We start from the raw sequence: 16,392 nt of genomic DNA on the forward strand, positions 1-16,392 counted from the left end.
TAAGTTGGCTCAAGTCACAACCTCAAAAATCAATCCTAGACTTCCTCTTGTGGTTATACAATTTCAGATTCATTCACTAATAGTAAGTTATTTTCTGGGCATCAGGGAAACATGTATCTAGACCCCTTTTTGGCCCTTAATTTCTAAAATGTCCAATTCTTAACCCCTAATACAATCCCAGTCTTCCTTAGGTGGTATAAATTATAGTGGAATAATATAGACATTCATATTCTTTTACTAGAGTTGTAAAGTGACAGTCTATGAAATGCTTGTTTTTACCTGTCTAATTTCCCGATTCCAAAGAAGTTTAGGTCATAACCCTAAAAACAGTAATGGAATACTCTTAAAAGAATTCTGTATTAAGAAGCATTGTAACAAAGTTTCAGGAATATATTACCATAGCTGCAATCTGTTGAACCCTGTTCATTTGGAGACCATTGTGGACAAACAATTCATATTGGACACAATTTTTATGGTGGTTAGGCTAAGCCCTTTTGACACACAATTGCTGCCATTTCTGAAACACCCAATTCCAAAAAGCAATCAGTACTATTTTTTTTGTTGTTGATAATACAATAACAGAATATGACTAATTCCTGACAATATGCACCAACATCTCCATATGGTAATTTAAAATCCCATTAAATTTCACAATGCTGCAAGTTTTTAAGGAGTAGCTGAAAATGCATGAGACCAAGTTTCACTGAAATTTCTACAATTTTTTGTCCGAACATACCTTCCTGATAATTTGCACATCTCCATTGAGTAATCTAACACTCCCCTAAGTTTCATTACAAGTCAAGTTTTCCAGAAAAAAGCTTCAGTTACAATGGTCATGATTTCTACAATTTTTTTTCTGAACATAAATTTCTGACATTATCCCAATATGGTAATTTAACACCCATAAAGGTTCATCACAATCCTATAAGTCATTGTGGAGGAGTTGCCGACAATACACAAGACCCAAATTTTGCTGAAAAACGTGCAAGTTCAACAGCTATCAGCTATCATTTTTGCAATTTATGTCTAACATAAATTCCAGACAGTGTGAACATCTCCATTTGGTTATATTATATCCCACATATTTTCAAAACAATGCTGCAATCTGCTTAAGAAATAGTTCCTACAAATGGACGGATATACTGATAGGTTGAAATCTTTATACGGCTGCTACACCACCCCCCCCCCCACCCCCCACCCCCAAAAAAAAAAAAACAGTTCTGCTGGGTATAAAAATGATTAAATGATTATGTAACACTACACGATTATTCAGGTCAATGTGTTGAAGTTTAGAACCTAATTGCACTTTCATTTCCTTATTAGGTTTATGATTTGCCATTGGAACTAATCTATCTGATATTAGCAAGGTTTGAATAATATTGCATCACTCTTGTTAGAATAAGATGGTAGTGAGTATTCAAATGTAAGGATTTTATTCTGGTCTTTACACTATAAATACATGTATGAATTATACATACATTCACTTACAATATTAACAACTATGTTGTTCTGCAGCATGTCCAGAAATGTATGACAATTCTTTTAAGCTCACCTGGACCAAAGATCTTAGTTTGCCATCACTTCGCATCAATCGTCCCTAAAATATTCACATTTTGCACAACTACATTGAAACCCCTTGACAAATTTTAACCTAACTTGGCGGAAATGATGTATGCAAGATGGCTGCCAGAGGCCAGCTTAAATGATTTAAGCTTCTAATTGGAACAAATTTTCAAAGATTAACTAATCTGAAATCACAGGTGCTAATATTTTACAACTTAATAGGGTTAATGACCTCAATGCCCTCTACAAATGTTCCACATTTTGTGTGGCTCAGAAGGCTCAACGGGGCTGTGGCCATACGAAGTTGCCATTGAAACCCTGTGGGGAACCTCATTTTGGTCTATACCTTTGCTTTTACTAAGCCAATGGTGACCAAACATTGCAGAAATAATAAAAGGAACAAATCATGTGATAAAATTTCGGTTATTCTCGATTTAACAAGATGGCCCCCAGAGGCTATATAAGCTTCTGATTGGTCAATTGTCAAAGATCAACTTCTCCGAAACCACAGATGCCAATGTTTTGAAACTTAATACAGTTAATGACCTCAAGGCTCTTGACAAAAAGTCTACTTTTTGTATGGCTCAGATGGCTTAAGGGTGGAAGGCATGATGTAATTACAGATGGCAGTCTAACAGAATGATCAAATGATATGACCATATGATTTCATATTATGAGCAATTCAGGCTCTCTAAAGCCTCTAGTTTACAATTTAAGACAAAGTAAGCCATGCAAGTTTGTGATTACCAATAGTAGGTCATAAAAAAAATTCCTAAATTCTCATCCAACATTTTTCACAATTAGGGGCAAGAGGGTAAATTTTATCATTATTTTATTTTAATTTTTTTAACAATCTAAGTGAAAAATGCTGTCAATTTGAAAGAAATTGACCTAAATTGAGAAAAAAGTCAAAATTTTTTTTTTCAGGAAAGGCAAATTAATTGGGCTGGGAGGGGATGATAATCTAGGATATTTTTTTTTTATATTTAGCCAAGCTGGATATATTGTAAGAAAGAACAAAAAAATCTTTCATGATAAATATTACAGTTTAATGTAAAAATGATACAATATGAGATGATCTGAGTAAACATGAGGTAACTTGACCACATTGATGTTACATCCTATGGTAAAATCTGAATGCATTCACCACAATTATTATTACCAGGATTATCACCTTTCAAATCCAAAGGTCAAGCATTAATCTGCCTTGAGAAATGCTAGTCAGTGATCAAATTCTACATCAAATTAAAACACTATCAACTTTTGATAACACTTTTCTCTTTGAAATTGTATCAATTTGACAGAATATGTAAATTAAAATCACATTTCTAAAAATATAACTATTAACACAATTTCCTAATTTTACAGAAATCAAATTAATCCCTTGGTTGAATTAACTCAAGAACATAAATTTTGTGATATACTTGTGTACAGTTAATATATTGTATGAAAGGTATCTGTGTATTTCTGCACATACATGTTTTCTCTAATTAATACCTTCTTAAATAAGACAATAATTCATCCAAATCTAAAAGTACAATGCAGATTAATTGACACTTGACTTGATAGAAGAATATGAAGACATAATTTGTCTATGGATTTCAACTATGAAAAATTACAATTCCATCTCAAATACTCCACAGGTAAACAGGTACAAACCTTTCCTAACATTTAATGCTTTCTCAATTTACAATACTCCAGATGATAATTGTTTATAACAAGACCTATTACAGTTTCATGACACCAATAACAAACTTACACAAACAAAAACACAACAATTTTGAAGACAAATATAAAAGAGCTATACAAAAGTAGAAAGTTAAGATACCAGTGTATTTTTTTTTATAATATCAATTATCCAATTATGTTAGATTGGCATTTTGGTAACTGAGACCTCATCTCCTTAAATGAATTTCATTTTTTTTTGTTATGTAAATAAAACCAAGAAGACATAGACAATAAATCAATTTTAAACTCTCCTTTAAATAAATTAATCTTATTTTTGCGTAAAAATTTCTAGTTCCACACATAAGGATTTGCAACTACACCTGACATTAAATGACTATATGGGCACCCACAAATTATGTATAGACTATAGACTATTATGATTGCTTCATATATTTATGCTTGTCAATAGGAACTTTTATAAAAGAAACTTGAATATCATTTTAAGCCTCTTTTAATTAATATTCTAGTATACCATTTAAAACACTTTTACTAGAAATGGAAATTTCAAAAGACATGATTTAATTCACATGCAATATGAATGTGTTGAAATTATTATCACAGAGACACTAAAACACACAAATACTACACGAAGCCATTGATGATCACATTTGGAGCATACTTAAGTATGAATGATATAAAATGAACTTTTAATATATACCTCATAAAACATGTAAATAACAGATTTGTATTGTATTCATTTTTCATCTATCTTAACTTGATTTAAAATCATTCATAGAATGAACTATTCTTCATTTTTTTTTTTTAATATTTTCTTTATATAAACTAAAACACCATGAACAAAAGTTAACAACTACGAAATGTACCAAAAAGAATTTCAATTCAGACAAAACTTAGCAGATGAAACCTCTTATAATCTTTTAGACAATTTTTGTTACAACCAACATTTTTTTTTTAAATTACATTTTCAAGATGGAGATTAGACAAAATTTCTTGAGTAAAGGATATAAGCATTGCACAAATCCAAAAAAAAATTAGTAAGTTTCAAAACAAAAAAGTAAACAGCTGTACACAACTACATGTAAATAGAATTAATCTCTGTCAGTAATAGACTTGAATGAGTTTCAACTAGCTCCTGCTCTGTGCTTAAGATTCCATCTAAATATAATTGTTATAAATATAATTTGTTTATTTATTAACAAAGCTTTGGTTTAATTCAAAACAGAACAGAAGAGTTTTAATTTTTTTTTTGTTATCTATTTTCATTCTAGTAAGTAAAAACTAAACAAAATTGATCACTCTTAAATAAACATTACCAACAAGCAAAGAAACAAGAGCCTGTGTAAACATTACATTTATATATTTATCAATAGTTGAACAGTCTAGTGTATGAATGTAAGAAGAACTGAAAAGTGACTTTATTTACTGAGATGATATAACTAAAAGAAATACTTATAGGATAATGAAATGGGAAGGGTGAATAACCAATATTATTACAAGTGCCTGAGAATGCCCAAATTTAACTTTTGCACATAACTTGTTCCATGCAAAAGTTAAGATTTCCAAGCACTCTCAGCACCAATAATTATTATTCACAATGACAAATTGATTATCCTTTCTATCATATAGATTTTCTGTATTATGTTCAAATAAATACTCAACTGTGTTAGCAGCAGGTTAATATTCCAAATCATTAGTGACCTCAAATAAAATTTGCGTGACAAGAGAAAAGTGTACCGACAGGTAATAGTATGAGAACAAATTTACAGAATTCATGTCACATCATGGTGTGAATTATAGAAATTTGTTACACAAGAAACATCTGATAATTCACTACCATCTGTATAATAATATAAAATTGATTGCAGTTTCATGAAATTTCTATCTTGGAAAGAACTTCACTAAAAATATTCTTGTGTTGATTTCTGACTTCCAATTTAATACATGCTTAAGTGTGCTGAAACATGTACATTAAAAAAAGGTCCGCTTAAACATCTATAGCATATGAATAGAAGATTCATGGAACTGCAACATGGGCATTTAACACATGAAAAAGGTGACACAAGCAGGACTAGAACTGTTCTGTAGATGTTAACAAATGCTAATCCCACATATAAAACATAGTCTCAGCTATTAGAGGATAAAATTCTGTCTATAGCTTCATTTACATTCCCTAGTGTGGCAACCAATGCTGAAACAATAAAAGAAAATGTGTTTAACACATAACCCTAAACAGAACAAAAATTTTTTAAGAAACATAAGTGTCTTATAAGAACTTCAAAGATTTGAATTTATACATTCTTAAGTAACATAAAAACACAAAAACAAATGCAAAAAATATAATTAATAATAGTTACTTAGTTGAAAAAATTACCTCTAAGATTTTGTTCCCGGTCTAAAAATCCCATGGCAGCCATCTGATCTAACTGTGTGGCATATCTCTGTTCTGGAGGTTGGTTCTGAAATTAAGTTCAAAGGTTAGGAAACATAACTGATTGAAATGTAATTCTTCTCTGGCATATAGAGGTTTACTTGCACCTGATCCATTTAATTCATAAATCTACATTTTGTAAGTTCTTTTAATGTCATGAAGTGTCATACATGTATTTGTGTGATCCAAAAAAATGTTGACACTTTTTTCCATCCCAATAAGCTGGTAATATTTTTCAAATCAAGGACACTCATGTAATTATGTTCATGCTGATTGTACTTGTTCATTTGATGGTTTTATTTCGGTTCTTGACATCCCTTTTAAATTCATGATGTTGATTGAATCACTTTAATAATTGAAACATAGTTTTTAGGCAATATACTTAAAATAAGTAGCAAGACATCCTAAGAAGTTAAAAGTAATTACATTAGATCCTTGTGCCATAAGATTCATCATATGAGCCATAAGATTGGACATTTGTTCAGGACCTTGTGCAGGAGTTGATGAGGTGGTGGTGGTGGTTGTCGAGCCTGGTGTTCCACCTGCCGTGGAGGTTGTTCCTCCGGGAGATGAGGTGGCAGGTGATTCTGTAGAGGACGCTGTAGATGAAGCTGTGGTAGTGTTTGCTGAAGATCCTGAAGGTGGTGTTGGTACCACACTACAAGGGTGAACAAATATTAAATTGTAAAATGCAATACAAATACAAGAAATCAAGGGAGACTGCATGATCTTTCAAGTTTCATAAAAAGTAGTCTTATAACCATAATAGTCCTGGAATTTCCACCTACTTTGAGTTCATCTTTAATATATAACCTTCTGAAACTTCCCATCATACATTCAAGTTTTTACACAAGTAAAATACTAAAAATTATTTGGACTTACCCTGGGAAAAGTCCTGGAGCCTCTTGTTGTAATTCCTGCATTCCTTGTTGAATTCTCATCATTGCTTGAAGTGCTCGAGGATTTGTCAAGAAACCTTGTACATTTGGATTTTGTAACTGACAGAAACAAAATTAAAGACAATATATGACTGACCAAAGCATAAAAAAGAGCTAAGTTCCTTAATGTTTTATTTTGGACCTATCATCAAGAGTGGTTAGTGCAAGTTTGTTTAAGAGCGGAATTTTCTCTTTTCCTTCGGTCATTCATTTTTTGGATAATATGTATTAACTTTCATTTCATATCTGTACTAGTACTTCTTTAACATGATCACATTACAATTTTTCATGCAAGTTTTTTCAACTCTCCTCAATTAACAAATCAAAGAAACTTTTTTGAAAGTTTTATAATCATTTATATGTTAAGCTATAATTGAATGAAAGCAAATTTTTATTCATGTAATGATAAGATAGATCTTTTACCTGTTGTAACATTGTTGGTAGCTGCTGACGCATCTGTTCTTGAAGTTGTGGGTTGTTAGCAAACATAGGGTTGGCTGATAATATCTATAAAAGAAAGTAATACTCCATATTCATAAACTATTGCATGCATTAGATATTGCAATTTATTTATTAAGTGAAAGTGTAAGAATCAGGCAAAATGGGAAAAATCAGATATCAAAACCCCACTGATCTGACAATGTAATTTCACTCAAGGATACTTTCTCTATTTGAAAAAAAAACATATTTAATCTCTGCAGCACTGGCTTTGCTCAGAATTTTTTCAATGGAATGTTAGAGAAATGAGGTTTTTGACAGAGTTATCTGCCTTTGAAATGTTCATTTTCAGTGCATTTCAAAAAAAAGTATAACCCAATGCACCAACATGATATGGAAAATATTGTCTTTTCCCCTTGATTCTGATGGTGCAAATATTAAAATTACACTATCAAAATGATGGGGTTTTCAAACCATGTTTTACCCACTGCCTACAGAGACTGACGATGTGATTTACATTTTGGCAATCCTAAAAAATATCCAACTACCTTCATATCATAACCTCTGAAATGTTAATTATTACGACTACATCTCTGTTAATATTTTTTGAAGTATTAATTTCAGAATTTACAATGCTCAAAATAGCTATATAGAAAATAATAGAAAAACTTTAATTTGTTAGATTTATTTCTATTATTTCAATCTTTTATTGTTCAAATCATGCTAGATTATACATGTTTATTCAAACACATGACCAGTTATTTATGCAACACAATACCAAGAAATAAGAATTTATTAAAATGCATAAAAATAATTTGTGCAAAAGTTTTATGCAGTGAACTTACATTCTGAGCCATCTCAGGATTAGAAGACATTTGTTGTAACATAGCCTGCATGTAAGGTGCTTGTAACATGTTGTCCATCATCTGTGGATTTTGTGTCATCTGTGACATTAAACTCTGCATTCCTGGACTATCAAACATTCCTTGAATTATAAAAAAAAAATTGGGGTAAGGTACTGAAAAGTGAAAAAAAGGCATATGATACAAATATTTTTGTATTCACTTCTTTGCTCTTGCTGCATGAGACAGATGTCTATATCAATAGCCAGATAAAGTTCAGCATTTAATACAAGCTTATAATTACACTGCATTGAATTTTAACAGCATCTTATGTTCCATAAAAAGTATTTATATACTTTAAATGCAAATGTATCCAGATGGTTTAAATCTGGGAACTAGTTACAACTAAAATTTGCCAATTAAAAAAATTACCTGCTGATTGCCTAGGTGTTGAAGATGTCCCCGAAGAATTAGATGAATTTGAAGGTGTTGTTGATGTATTTGAAGTTTGTGGAGGAGCCCAAGGGTTGGGAAGTGGATCAGTATTTTCTCTGCCTTGCTGTTCACTAGCCCCACCAGCACCTGAAAAAAATACAATTTTTAAAATTCCACATTATTTTCACTTAACTGATGCTTATGATTTTCTGCAGTTTTTCAACTAGAAAAATGTTTTGATATATTTTCTGGTAGTGTATCTTTTTGGCTCTTTGACCTGAAAGCCACTCATCTAAGGAAATGCATGCCAGCTGTTAGTAATTGTTTCCTGATTGGCTAAATATTGATAATTCAGTGAAAAACTATATTAAAAATGAATATCGTGTCTCATATGCTATTTCTTATAATAAATTTTAAAAAATAGAAATATCACTCGTTTACAATGTGTCAAGTTCATTTTCAGCAACACACAATACTAGTTCTATTTCAAATATCTGGCCTATACTGAAACAAAAGACTAATAAGAATTATTTCAACCAAAAGATGATATTTGAATAAGAAGTGTCAATCAAAACTAAAATACTACATATGTACCAAAAGTTTTATAAAATTGGTCTACCACTTCAAAAATCATAATTAAAATATCATTTCTTTACCAGAATTTACTAAAGCGGCAAAAGGGTTATTTCCCATCCCTTCCTGTGCAGCATTTAACATAGGTTCTTGTATATCTCTGTACATTCGCTGTAGGGCATTAAACCCTCCAGGTAAACTCTGAAATCAAAAGAGTTTTTATTCAGTACAAACTAGTTATACAATGGTAACAGAAATCAAACTACCCACATATTTTTTCATTGTTTAATTAACAATTTTACAGTACATTAATGTCCTACATTAAGTTCATCTATTTTATAAGATGTAGTCTTGCATCCAAGTCTTTTGCACTTTCTCCAGTAGTAAGAATTGCAATTCAGATTGGATTTTATTATCAAAGGCAAAAACTACAAGCATTGACTGTAGAACTTTACCTCCAAGTTACTCATAGCTCTATCTTGAGATCTCATCAACTCCTGCATCATAGCAGGATTCCTGGCAAGTTCCATTGTCTAAAAACATTGAAAATAAATATATTTTTAAACAAGAAAACCTTATAAGTCAATACAAAATTTTACACATTGCAATTTAGAACATCTCTACAGGATCTGAATTTAATTTAGAACGCTTAGTAATTTACCTTTTCATAAATATTTGACTCAATTTAGATAGGCATGACAGATGAATGCCCTCCTATTCAAATTGATCTACAAAGACATAAAAGCAATGTGTTCTGACAGAACATAAGTACAAATCAAATACAGACAACCTACCTGTCTCATTAGTTCAGGATTATTTAGCATGTGGGTAATTTCTGGATTTCTCTGAAATTAAATTATTCATTGTATAAATATAAATTGAAAATATAACAAGACTATGCTTACAAGTACAGTGAAACCTGTATAAACCAAACTCAAAACAACCACTAGATCTGTCTAAATCAGACAGTTTTATACATCCTTTGTATCAATTTGAATGCATTTTTAACCATGGTAAACTAAACTTATTTTAATGGCTAAAAGAGGTTTGGTTTAGATAGGTATAACTGTAATTGTTAAATAGCAGTCTTTGTAAGAATCATGCATATTCTGTAATATGTGATAAACCCCCAAAAAAGGCTACATATTTTTATTTTTGTTATTAAGTTGCTTTATAGGTCTGTATGATGAAATGTATAATCATTCATTCCAATCTGTCTGCTCTTAGAAGACGATTCACACTGAAAATCCAACGGTTTCTGCTGTACATGTATTTTAGTGTCATTTACAGAGTTATCTCCCTTATTCTGAATTCTACCGTACATTCTATATAATTTATATCTCTTTAAGAACTGGGTTATATGACAAACCCCGTGTTTATTTCTGTTTAGTGTAACGTTTTAAATAAAATGTCAAAAATAAAAAATATGTAGACTTTCCAACCATGAAATCACATTTTGCATTCTTAGCTGGAATACTACTTAAAAAATATCTGTAGTGCCTTCTAGAAACATTAAAAAATTGAAGTTATAATGATATTGCTACCTATTAACATTTATTCTAACTACAGTACACAAAGTTATAGTTCTCCATTGAATAAACCTGACCTCCATAAGTTCCCTCATCTGTGGATTGCTGGTGATCATTTGTCGCATCACTTCTGGGTTAGACATTAGTGACTGAACCATTGGATTGTCCATCATCTGCCGCAACATATCAGGATTCTGCATCATCTGAAAAATCAAAATATGACTCAACAGTCAATTATACCTCACTTTAAGCATGCAGTCAAATAGAATAGACTTTAGATCTATTAGTTACAACTGTTTCAACTGTATCAAACAGTGGAAGAAATTATAGCTAGAAAAATAGAAACGAACTTGTCAAACAGGATGTTTAACTCATTCTTCTCTGAAATCATATCCCACAATATGGCATCCTTGTATAAAGCTTTTGACAAAACATCCAGTGGCTATAATAAGAAGTTGCAAAAAAAAAGTTACAAAACTTACATATTCAAAACCATTTTGTCAAAATATAAATAGTCTTCAAAAAAGAGGTTGATGGCACATAACTGAAATCAAGAGATGCAACACCACTATGAAGATTGCATCAAAATATAAAGAGGCTGTGACTACATATCCCACCTGCTTTCAAAGCTTGGGGTACAAAAAGTCTTTACTTTCCTAATTTGAATAAACTTCAAGACTTACCTCTGATTGCATCCTCCTTTGCATCTCCATAAAATTAGCTGAACCCATACCCAAATTACCAAGACCTGCAAGACCACCTAAACCCCCAAGACCAAATGGAGTTTGTGAAACATCAGGCTGTGATGGTTCACTCTGAAATGATAAATATCAAATGAGATGCATAATAACTACATAACTTTCATTCGCAAGAAGCTTGTCAATATGTATTAAATTATGATGTATTTTTATGTAATTTACTGTGTATGATTTATAACCAAATGTACTGTATACAATTAGTATTGATTCTTGTCATTCAAACAAAAAATATACACAGTTAACATAAGTTTACAGCAGTCCACTCAGACTTAACTTCTAAAAATGAGCTAAATTTCATGCCCTAATGAGTAAAAACTATATTAACATTAGTATTCCTCATTCCATATCACATAAACTTACACCTGTAGAACCAGTTGTAGAGCCACTTGCTGGGCTTTGTGTTGCTCTTTGTGCAGCTTGTTCCTGGGACTGAAATTAGAAAATCATAAAACTTCACATATACATTTTGTATTATTGATCAGTAAAGGAATTCCATTTATTTATTTGAAATTTTGGACAGATAATTAGCTATCTTTTCCATGCACATGTATTCCAACTGCTGCTTTTAAAATTCTGCCAGATGACCCTTTTATATCAATTCAATGGAAATCAGTCAAACCTATATTATCAACCACCTCTATAGAACTGCCAACAGTTCATAGTGGGCATTCAATTATTCCACTAATGCTTTTTAGCCATGTAAAACTTCCTCAAAGCAGGAATTGGGTGTATGTTTCAAGTATGATATTGTTGTAATTTGTAAGCCCCTCTTTTATAAGCAGAGGACACAAATCAGAAAGGTTAAACAAATGGTCAAATGACAAGTGTGAAAAGAAACAAGAAAGATACCGCAAGTTACAGAACTCAAGTGTTATTTGTTTATTAGAAGAACTTAATACAACATTCACAAATCCTATTGTTTGAATATAAAATTCAAAAGTGGTATCATATTTCACAATATCAATGACCATCAACATTCTTACAGCAAAAATATATATAGTTATTACATAATAACAAGTTCATTCATTAAACCAGAAAGGACACCTTGAATCCTTCTATATAGTACCCTTTATATCAGAGAAAATGAATTACTGCAGGACCAACAGACATGTCTGGTAAAAATGCCTTCAGTCCTGTATAAAAAATATTGTTCTTTTTAAGTTGCCCAAATAGAAGAAAAGTCCAAAACAAAAGATTTGGTGCGGTAATCTCTAAATCAATTTAACAAACACTGTTATATACATGTTTGACTGTAAAAATTGCAAGGACTAACCTGAGAAAACTGAAAGATACACATATATGCCATTTTCTCAAGAAGTTTATACAAAATGTAGTTAGCAATGTATGGTATCACCACTTTGTTACTAAGTGCATTTGATTATTTGTATTGTCAGATTTTTCATATGGTTTCTTCAGTTTTAACTTACACATACTGATATTGTGTCTTCAACCTCTATGAATTATGATTTACCTTAAATAACCAATACAAAAATATACTACAAAATCATATACATGTATTCGGGGATCAGAAATTATCAATTGTTTTAATTTTTAGCAAGTACTGCAGTAAGCAACATACTCTGTTCGTAGACTTGATAACCAAGTGAACAGTCAAGCCATCTTTAATGCCATGCTGTTCTAGTGAGTCTTCATCTTTCAAAATCTTTCCAGCAAAAATAAGACACAACTGTTCCACAGGAGCACTAAACTTCTGGGATACCATCTCACGCAGCTGCAAATTGCAAATATTCTAATTACTGATAATAGTTTCGTAAAAACCTTGATAATGTTAATCTTGGTGTTAATGCATTAAACTAGTCAAGGTTGCTATCCTTCTTTTAGAGGCAACATTATATCGTCACCTAGCTGACTGATCTAGCTTTGATCTAATACATTTGTACATGTACAGTACATGAAACCAAAATGAAAAGCAGACTTTGAAAGGTTTCAAACGAGTGTCAGACTACTTAAATCTGCACATTTACAGGACCAAATCAACTTCTACCACCCAAAAATGTTTCACAGAAACATGACTTTTTCATTTTCATTCAAGGTCCATCTTAAAACTGTTTTGCACTTTTGAAAAAAAATAAAATTATTTTCCTTTTTTCTGCTATATGTAATATTTCACAAGTCTCATCATTTAATAAAATTGAAGAATCTTACTCTGCAAACAGCTGATTATCATATTCCTACAACTGAGACAGCATAGCTTTTAAATTTTTTACAACAAGGATCTGCTGTATTTAAAAATAATTGTGGAAAATTATGTGTCTGCTATTCCAAAAGTAACAAACCCCCACTAAATTGTCAAACACAGATTTTACATGTAAACAGTTCAAAGAGTCAAGAAATAGGGTGTCTCAGAACAATGATCAAAACAGAAAAATGGTATCAGCATACAGGATAATTAATCAGAGATGAAACAATGATTTGACAAAATAGTGTTTAATGATAATAGCTCACATTTCACTCCATAAATATTCAATGAAACATGAAATATAGTCATAAAACGCTAGGTTCAATATTACTGAAGCTGATTTCAATTTGTGTCTTAACAATATTGTTCTTGCATTTCAACCTACATGCATATCATACTACTTTGTTTTCATAGCTTCAATATCAAATATTTTTTCCTTTGGAGTGTGAACCAACAGTATAGTCTACTATAATGCTTTTAATCATGACATTCATCAGGGTTCTCATTAGGACTTTTACATGGTGAGTCCTAGGACTCATCACTTTTTGGAAAGGCCAGTCCCAGATGAACTTGTTGGGTCCCATCCTTTTCCCTGGTTTAAAATCAGTTTGAACACTGCATTCATTATTTTAATGCGTACATCAGTACTACATTCATGTATATACAATCATACAAAACCATATCTCACTACAATTATGCATGTCATCCATATTAAATTGTGTAGAGAAAACTCAGCATCTTTGTTTTTTGTATGCTGGCTTCATGACAAAACTCCATATGTAACATGTATGTAGTCACATGTACCTACATGTAACTACATTCATAATACTAATGGTCTTGAAACTTTCGTTTGAAGAAAGACTGCTATCATTGTTGACTCATCTTGAAACTGATACATGTACCAACATTGAAATAACAGGTCACAAATTTGAATTGACTAATGTGGAAACAAAATACAAAAAAAAATTGTTGGTCATGCACCTCACAGTACAGTTGTGGCTTCAAAGCCAGTTCATGATCACGCAAATTCTGGTCTTGTGACCAAATACATTGTTACACAAACAGCTTTCTGCTTTGTTGATTTATATGTAAGACTTCATTTTTTTCACACTGAACATACATTGTATCTTAGTACATGTACATGTATATTTGAAGATAAGTTAAAAAACTTCATTGAAGACACTTCTGATACTTCAGTATATATAATTAATCTTTTCCTTTTAACAGGAAGACAAAAATGTTTCAACAAAATATTGCAACTTTCCATTCCTCAAATAATTCCAAATTGGACTTAAAACATTAGTTTTAACAAATTTGGCTTCTGTCTAATCTCAAGCTGTTACCCCAAGCCGTGCAATCACCATTACTGTGTAAAAATCTACAAGCTAGACTGACCCACTCTGTGACTAGGACTGATTCTTGTGCAGTATTCACAGTTAAACATAAAAGAAACAACTAACACCAAATTTAAGTGAATCTTAATTGCTGATGATGAGTATGCTAACAAATAATCATCTTTCACCTAGACTTGACCCCATGCCATAACTAGATCAAGTTCCTGGATATTATTCACAGTTTAGACAATAAATGCCTTAATTAATTAAATGAAGACCCTAAGAAAATTGCTAAATGTGAAGTCAAATTGCAACATTTATTTGAAATAACCTGTATTTCTCATTTTGATTATGCAATCGAGATGTCACAAAAGTACAATGATGTACAAGTAACAAAAAATCCAGTTTTGAACACATTTCATAGAAAAATAAATTTGGTTCTTAATAGAATTTGTTTTACTCATTTTAATATCATTTGTCACAATTATTTATGTTTATGTAACTTTATGTTTTTTTATTTTTTGAAAAAAAATTGTATGATGAACATCATGTGTAAATACCTTTGTAAACTTCGGGTTGTCTGGTTATTTAAAAAATGAGTTTTTCCACAATTTTAAAATAGTTTTAATGATTTTTAAATAAATTATGAATGTTGGGATGCAGCCGATATTGTGAGGATATGTCCTGCAGACGCACAATCTTTAACTAGGCAAGTTTTTCTATTGTCCAGGATGCATCTACATTCTTTATCAAGAACCCTGATCCATGTTGACATAGCTGGACTTTTTCTACCCTCAATTAACTGCTGATTATTGGCTTATTCCCATTAACAAAACATGTCTTTTTTCCCAAATTTATCATGAATTTCTCAACTGAAGCAAGCGATATGAAACTTGTCAATTCATTCATCAGTCGTTAGAATGAAAGTCATACATATATTTTATTGATGAGTCGGCATATCGTTACTGTCACAGTTTCTCGAGAGCAATTTTAAGATCAGGGAAAGAAACACATTTTCTTTCAATATACAACTTTAACAGCAGCCGATTTATGATAATTATTTCGTAGCTTCACTTCCCTTTAAATTCCATTGGTTGAAAAATAAAAGGTATCCAAAGTAAAAACATCGTTATGCCTCATACTGTCATAGTAGAGGATTTTATTTGTTAGTTTTTTTCAAGAATTTATAAAGAGTTACCAATATCAGGGGTAGGGGCCTTATTTGAAAAACAAGGGTATAAAAGGTTCAACATAGAACAGATGTATTGAATAGACACAACACACATTTTATTGTAGATAGTTTTCAGACCTAATTTGAATAACTGTTTTGAGAATGTTCAACCCCCACTCCTCTAAGAATCTTACCTTAAAAAAAACTACCTTTACAAAAAGTAAATTGGTATATAAAGCTGGTTACGTGGAAGAACCTTCCAGACGTTTTATCCGGTGACAGTGATAGATTCAACGAGCACCAAACATGAGAAATATTATTCATTTGGGCTTGCTTGGCGTTTTAGACATTATTTGCATCTATACACCTCACCTCCTTGACATGGGCATTACTTCCAATTTCGATTTCTTGCTTTTCTTTTGGGGTTTTTACAGTAATTTTCATAGCTTTGCTGGATTCTTCCTCCGCCATGATGTCAGTATTTTGACCTGTCA

At 31.4% G+C, this 16,392-nt stretch overlaps 1 protein-coding gene across 1 annotated transcript; it reads right to left on the bottom strand.

Annotated features, from left to right (window-relative positions):
- Positions 1 to 2,590: 2,590 nt before the first annotated feature.
- On the bottom strand, positions 2,591 to 16,388 carry LOC148622021 (ubiquilin-1-like). The gene is made up of 15 exons (XM_088571499.1): positions 16,271 to 16,388; positions 12,773 to 12,925; positions 11,554 to 11,622; positions 11,119 to 11,250; positions 10,513 to 10,638; positions 9,701 to 9,751; positions 9,362 to 9,439; positions 8,990 to 9,107; positions 8,331 to 8,480; positions 7,902 to 8,041; positions 7,042 to 7,125; positions 6,563 to 6,678; positions 6,107 to 6,338; positions 5,624 to 5,708; positions 2,591 to 5,440 (listed from the first exon to the last, which is right to left on the bottom strand). Exons 1-15 carry the CDS (start codon positions 16,367 to 16,369, stop codon positions 5,376 to 5,378), a joined length of 1,698 nt encoding a protein of 565 aa, XP_088427625.1. The 5' UTR covers positions 16,370 to 16,388; the 3' UTR covers positions 2,591 to 5,375.
- Positions 16,389 to 16,392: the final 4 nt, after the last annotated feature.

Source organism: Perna viridis, chromosome 3 (genome assembly GCF_037379345.1).
Source record: "Perna viridis isolate PV_CMFRI_1.1 ecotype Kerala chromosome 3, ASM3737934v1, whole genome shotgun sequence".
NCBI lineage: Eukaryota > Metazoa > Mollusca > Bivalvia > Mytilida > Mytilidae > Perna > Perna viridis.